Genomic DNA, 7,410 nt, shown 5'->3' on the forward strand with positions numbered 1-7,410 from the left:
ATTTAATTAATATAAACAAGTTGTCCGAAGAATATTTTTGCATAGTCTAATATTGTGTCAGAATTACATGTTTCAGTCAGCAATCTACTGCCATTCACTGGGAACTGTCCATAGACTCAGAAACATTATTCATGATGCCAAGCCCAAAGGGTAATAGAAATAAAAGAAAACCAACAACAAAACAAAAATCTTTCATATATTTTCTTCTTTCCGCACTTACAGGATCTTTGAAAGAGCTGTACATGTATATAAACCCTTAGAACAATGGATATTATGTCTGTAATTGAAGCACATTGCACAACTGTATTTACTCCAGTCGACAACCCGAGCCGAAAAGAGTAGTGCTAGTTTTGTATGCATGAAGAATAGCAGCAGAGACTTGCAGTTCCAGATCAAGGATGGATTATAGCTTCTGTAGTCCTCTTCCATTCAAAGAAGAAGAAGAAGAAAGAGTAACTGATAATTGATTCAATCCACATGGGAGGAAGCTGCTATTCTTCAGGCATGCATTTCAATCAAAAAAGTAAATAGATGGGTGCAAGACTCAGGACTGTCACCTTTTTTATGTTGCCCTTATGAAGTGCCAAGATATTTGCAGACATGAACCGAGTTTTTGTTTCCTTCGTCTCAGCACTCAAAACAAAGAGAAACTTTTACGATGCCCAGAATGGTTGGAAGGCTGTTGCTGCTCAACTGACGACCCTCTTGGTGTGGGTCCTGTGCTTTCGACAATGTCAGGTTGAGCATCAGATGATCTCGGGTGGGGATTGCAACCCATCCTCCGAGCAACAAGGCGAGGAGAATTAAGAGAACTATTCGACTTGCTTACCCTTTTCATCTCTTGCTTTATTTTGCTAAATTCTTCTTCAAGTTCTCCAACTCTTGACCTCATGTTCTCCATGTCCACTTTCAAAACCTGGTTCTCACGTACCACCGACACCCATCCATCTCTCTGTATGATCTGACCTGCTGTGTCACCTGGGATGTTCATTGGACCTGCAGGAGCTGTTTCAGGATCTAAAACATGGAGGTAGCCTGCTAAAGCTTTTCTCAATTGCAACTGCTCAAAGAAGAGGACTTGAAGAATAACCCTGAGTGGCAACCTTTCATTTTGTGATGCATGTGCGCAAGCATCAATAGAGAGCTTCTGGAAGTCAATGATGTTGCACAGTTGTTCCTTTTCTCTTTCTGGGAGCCAAGGGTGTGCCTGCACTATGCAATTACTTATGGTAAACTTCAAATCCAACAATTTTTTTTCTTTTACTAATTAATTAAGTAGAAGAAGCATTCATAAATGACCACCCAAACATATCTGGGGTCGTCAATTGCTAACTGGTGAAACAAAGTCAATTACTTGATAAGCAAAGAAAGCTGACAGCATGATAGTCTTAAACAAAGGTCAAAGCCAACGGGGACCAAAGAAATTAAACAGAAACGCTGCCAGGCAAACAATGTTAGGATCAACAATATACGCCTTAAGCTTTTTTACATGAGACTCTGGTACAAGAGAACTGAACTTGGTCAGTCAATTCACAGACTATGTTCACTTTGTTCAGATTAACGAAGACTGCAATGATCTAAAATGGTATTTTGACTTGTGTGTGTTGGAAGCATTGCATTTTGCATAGCATTTCAGGGCACCTATTAATCCTCCAGCATATTTACTTGTATACACAAAAAAGTCATTGAATGAAACAGAAACCAAAATTTAACCACTCAAACAGGCTATACTTGGTTGGAAGAAAGTCAATTGATTCAAACCTTAAAGTAAATGTCGAGTGCTCTGTATAACCCATCATGGAAAGATCTTGAGGATTCTGGAAGGGCCTCCGCAAGCAGCCGTATTTTTCCAGGTTTCAAGTTCACATCAGAAGCAACCTCAGCAATATAACCATCAATCAGTTTTGCAACTTTCTTCAATGGTTCAGATGATGGTGATGCTTCTGCGTCAAAGGAGGGTGGAGAAAATGAAGATACACCCGGTTCTACAGATGTAAAATGATGAATAATCCGCTCAACACAGTCGGTATTATACAAAGTATCAGAATCTGAATAATTAGGTATCAGCAGACTATCAAGAGTGGCAAGTTCCAGTTGCATTCCTATTTTCCTCTCTAAAGAGTCTTGGCATGTATCATTAACACCTAATATCAATGCAACACGAAGAAGTCCTAACAGAAACCGGCAATAAGATTTCCCCTTCTTTTCAGGCAGTAGCTTTACAATGCTTTCCAATAGTGCCTTTTGATTTACAACTGCGGGTGTCATGCTAAAACTTGCTACTGTTCTAGTTTTGGTACTTTGTCCACCCTGCCATCGCCCCAAACCTGGAAGGTATTTTTTAGTATAATACATTATAGCACCTGCCAAGTTTTCCGGTCTTATACCTCTTGCTTCCATAGTCTGAATAAGTCTCTTAAACAAATGCACACTGAGATAAGAGATATCTTCAAACCACCAGTCTGATTCGGAGCTTCGTATTCTGGCACCAGTGTTTATTCCATTCCACAGAATACTTCCTCCCGGACTCTGTAAGCTACCATACATCATCATAGGCCATCCAAACAAACTAGGATCTGTACAAACCATCATAGATATAGCATTCAAACATTTGTTAATGATCTGAAGCTCATCAGCTCTTGTTATCACAGGCTCAGAACTTTGAAGAGCCAAAACACAATCCTTCCAGTTTCGGAGCACATTGCTATGAAAGAAACTTTCTGACCTGGAAAGCAAGTTATCTTCTCCATACTCATCAGTCATTTCAAGATAGTCTGCTGCACAATACACTGCTATTATGTTTTTAGCTGTAAATTCCATCCGAACCCCATAGCAGACTTTAGCAGCAAGCAAGAAAATGTCAGCTCCTCCAGGGAATCCTTCTAGGGTAATTCTGAAAGTTCCGTCATGTATATTTTGAGATTCTTCAATTGCTTTAGCTATCTTCCCACATTTTGATGTAAGTGGAAACTAGAGACACAGATTTAAAAATAAAAATTAAAAAAATAAAAACTTGAAATAAGTCTATAAAAAATAGAGTACGGTCTTTATCATATTATAAAATGTAACAGCACATGTAGCATAACATGTAAAGTAAGGAAGACATGACAATTCTCTTCCAACATTTCATAAACATATAATCAACTAAAAGTCTATGGAAATATCAGATTTAAGGATGGAAAATAGAGTGACAAATGAAAATTCTTTTCCTTTTCAACAGTAAAATAAAACTAAGAAATTTTCAAATATATGTCTATTGATCCTCCCTCACTTATATTTCAAATTTTTGTGATTAAATTTTGAATTGATAATCTTAAGTTCCACAACTTTTATAACTAGAGTTTTTTAGAGAATTTATGCTATGATTTTTTAATCATGCCTCCTATGATGTCAAATGTGAGTTATTCATATGCATACACATCAGTATATAATTTGTGACTCTATATGGTTTATCCTTGTTTTGTTTACTTTTATAAGATACTTTTGTGGTAAAATGAAAATTTTTAGCAAAACTATTAACATGCATAAAAATATGTACAATATCATTCTAGGGTTGGGAAAAAAGGAAAAGCAGTAGAGGCAGTGGATCTTTGCACAGAGAGAGAGAGAGAGAGAGATGTGGCAGTGGCTCACAGAGGCCATGAAAGGGAGAGCTGTGATGGCACTCTTAATTTTCACATAAGGTTTTTGCTGACCCTGCTGACCACTTCTAGCTAGCAACTGATGCCCATATTTGGCCTGAGGCTCAAGGAAGGAGGAAGAGGAAGAAAAGGGATTTTTTAGCCTGCAAGGGTGGTAAAAGAGAGGGAAAAGAACTTGGGAAAGCAACACCGTTGCTTAATAAGGAAAACGGTGTTTTAAATTTTTTTCCAATGAGATAAATTAAATTGTTAACTTTAAAAATTGACTACTTAGGTTTTTTGATGAATAGATATTTATTTTAATTTTAATTATAGGAAATTTTAGCTCTAGAAGTAGATTTTTATTAACATGCTGTTTAACATCATGAATCACATTAGAAGTCACCTATTTTTTTTTTTTTGTGAATACTTAAGGATGTCATTCAATTTTCAGGAGAGTAACTTGCCTTGCTAGTATGTGTTTTTTAAAAATGTTTTCATGCATAACTGTTCGTAAGGATTTCTGCATCGAGTAATATGACAGATCTCAAATTATGTTATTATACAAAAACCGATTCATTACTCATAAAAAATGTACAAAAAACATTATTTATGCCATGGTTTGAGAACTCCACTAGAAAATTTGAATTTTCTAATAAAAATTTGCTGAGATTTTGTTTAATGAAGTATATTGTTTTCATCAATAGTATTAGTATATTGATATTGTACTACAGACCATATTAGAAAAGTCTAGAGAAAATTTTCGATATTGCGGGAAGCATCATGATGTGTCTAGCAACTAGGAAAAAATTTCAACCGTTGTGACGGTGATCAGATGACTAGTTTTCAAGTTAGAGGAAAAGTTTTGACCATTGTGGCAGTGACGTGATGATTTCAATCAGATAAGACCCAGTCAGCACTTGTCCAGTAGACCTATCATTGCTCAATGAGATAATATTTGGTATTTATGTTCTGATGTGATTATTATTAGCTTTTTGAGATATTACTTTATTACTATGCTGACATCTTTTGACATATGAATTTTACAATGTTGCTTACTACACCACTACACAAGAAAAACATTGCAAACAAACATGTATCCGTTTGTATTTATTTATCATATGATTACAATAACCTGTATTCAACTAGTGTATATTAATTCCTGCAAAGGTTATTACTTACTAAACTGTAAATGCATTCCTCATCTTTAACCAATTAAAGTGAGTAGGAGTGGCATTAGATTTGGGCAGTAGAGCTGGAACCATTATGCCATAACCTTGATTTTAAGATTTTTGTATTTTATTATGGTTGTAATGTTAGCTTATCAGAAATTGTTATTTGTTTAGAAGATTTACTAAGAAGAAGGATTGGGGGATGATCGTATTTGTACACAACCTTCCCTTGATTTTTTTTTTTTTTTTTAATTTTTAGAAACGAAATCCATAGAATATCATAATGAGATTGCTATGAGGATTGCTGGAACAGCAACACAAGAAAACCATTCCAATATGCATTTCTTATGATTTAATATTGGAGAAAACATGAGACAAAAATCAGATTTTGTACTAAAATAATAAAAAAGGATTAGGAATTCAGGTTAAAGGTTTCATAAAGAGCATGGCCAAAACGAATGTGGTTTAGGTGGGCAGAATGTACTTATGGTGTACAATTTAACAAGTCGGTATGAACATTGTCCTTTGTAGTAATTAGGATATAGGGACATTGAGTTGCACATTGCCTTGGCATGATATATTTCAAGGAAAAGTACTTCCATAAGATCCAATGTAGGACTTCAAATTCTATTTTTTGATATCAGAATATTTCTTTTGGGGGAGGGGGCAGCAGAAAGAAGGAAAGGAAGGGACATCAGCAACTCCATAACTGGATTACTGACATGCTCATAATGATCAAGGTTTTAATATGTACTCACACTACTTTATCATCGTTATCATCGCAGGGCTTAATTCCACTAGGTTGGGCCAGCTAATCATTGTATTTTATCAGTAAAGAGTACACAATAAGAGCTCTATGACACTCACACACACACAAAACTCCCTTCCTTCTTCCAGACTTCAATCCCCTATGAGGCCAAAGATTTTAAATTTTTAATGCACCAATAACTGTCAGGGCAAATGAGAAAGAGGTGAAGTTGATAGTAGAAAAATGTGCTGAAAATTTTTGATAGAATTTTATTAGAGAGAAGTTTGAAAATATAGCTAAAGAAAACACACAGCATCAAATTAAACCATTATTTCAAACAAAATAGTCATAAGAACTTTATGAACTATGGCTTCTCCAGATATTTACTGACTACATTTTAACATTTAAAATGAGTTCAATTTTGACAAACGTTGGGAATTCATATTGGAGACCAGAAACATGCACAATTAGCAAGAACAGAAAATCCAAGAATCTAAAGAAAGGAAAAATCTACAAAAGGCTCATCCCAAAAATTTTGGAAGGTGGACTAGCAAAGAAGATTAACATCCTTAATAGCATATATTTCTATCTTTAAAAGACAACACAGAGACACTAACCTTGTGCAGATGAAAATTTGCTCCATCTACAGATACGGTGACATCGCTTGGCAAACCTGCATTGCAGAACCTGTCACAACCATAAGAGATTTACATCACACGCCTCAGTTTGAATTCAAATTGATAATAACTTAATAAATTTGATCGGCCCAAAAAACAATCTCTTTGGAACAAGGTTCCTTTCCACTGCAAGCAGTTTCCAGAACTATCCATAGCCAGAATTTCAGGTGGGTCCTATATATGAGAGATGTTCCCAGATGAACCTTGCGGTGACAGATTTAAAAAGAAACTTCGAACACTAGAGAGAATTATTTCCTCACTCCCTGTGTCAACTGTAGAAGAACCCACCAGCAATATACGTCCATTCATGAAGCTCACATTTGGCAGGGTAGTTTCATCTTAAACTACTAATCAGAAGAATATTTATTTTATTTAAACTCGAAGCATCGATTGTAACTTGTAAGATTTGAAGCTAAATGAAAGAATTGAGAAAAGGAGTAGGGACAGAGGAAATACCAGTCGTTTCCCTCACGGTTGAACGCAGAAGCCTTCCCAGCAGGAGCCATGGTTGACCCAATAAATCACACAACTTTCCCTCTCTTTAACAGAGTCCAATTCAACCGGAAACATCAAATTCTAACACCACATCAACAAATTGATGGATACCCACAAAAGAAAAATCAATCTTTGGAATTGGTCAAATCCCAGTCCTATGTGTGGTTAAATTAGAAGAGCAGGCGGAGGAGCGGAGAGAGAGTGAAGCAATGAGAGTAGGGGCTTTACAGCTAAGCCCTGTGCGTGCATATAAAAAAAAGCCGAACTTGATGCCACTAACAAATCCAACAATCATCCAACAGCAACAACATTAACAGAGAGCCCTGACCCAGCCGGCATGGACCATAACAATAATTTTTGAAAAGGAAACGCGCAGATCACGACAACCCACGACCCCCTTTAACTTGTTGAAGCAGTAAGTGGTATACGAAATTCGAAAAACACATACTTTGCATACGTACGATTAATATAATTAGGTTGTGGAAGAAGCTTCACTGCTTCAGGCCGGCCGCGGGCTGGAAAGAAGCAGAGACACGAAGACATGGGTAATGATGATTGCTTAAATAGAGCGAGATGCTGGACATCATAGCGGTTCGTCTGGGCGGGGCTTTTTGCCGAACACCTCGGGTGCAATAATCGAGGACCGCGTGGAACCAATGAGTCGGGGCGTTTCTAAAATACATCGGGGCTTTTTTAGC

General features: G+C 36.6%; 1 protein-coding gene across 1 annotated transcript; it reads right to left on the bottom strand.

Moving 5' to 3' along the window:
* Positions 1-165: 165 nt before the first annotated feature.
* Positions 166-7,410, bottom strand: LOC127789038 (BTB/POZ domain-containing protein At3g44820). The gene is made up of 5 exons (XM_052317790.1): positions 7,174-7,410; positions 6,674-6,756; positions 6,158-6,227; positions 1,762-2,970; positions 166-1,207 (listed from the first exon to the last, which is right to left on the bottom strand). Exons 2-5 carry the CDS (start codon positions 6,721-6,723, stop codon positions 635-637), a joined length of 1,902 nt encoding a protein of 633 aa, XP_052173750.1. The 5' UTR covers positions 6,724-6,756; positions 7,174-7,410; the 3' UTR covers positions 166-634.

This window comes from Diospyros lotus, chromosome 1 (assembly GCF_014633365.1).
Source record: "Diospyros lotus cultivar Yz01 chromosome 1, ASM1463336v1, whole genome shotgun sequence".
In the NCBI taxonomy this organism is placed as follows: Eukaryota; Viridiplantae; Streptophyta; class Magnoliopsida; order Ericales; family Ebenaceae; genus Diospyros; species Diospyros lotus.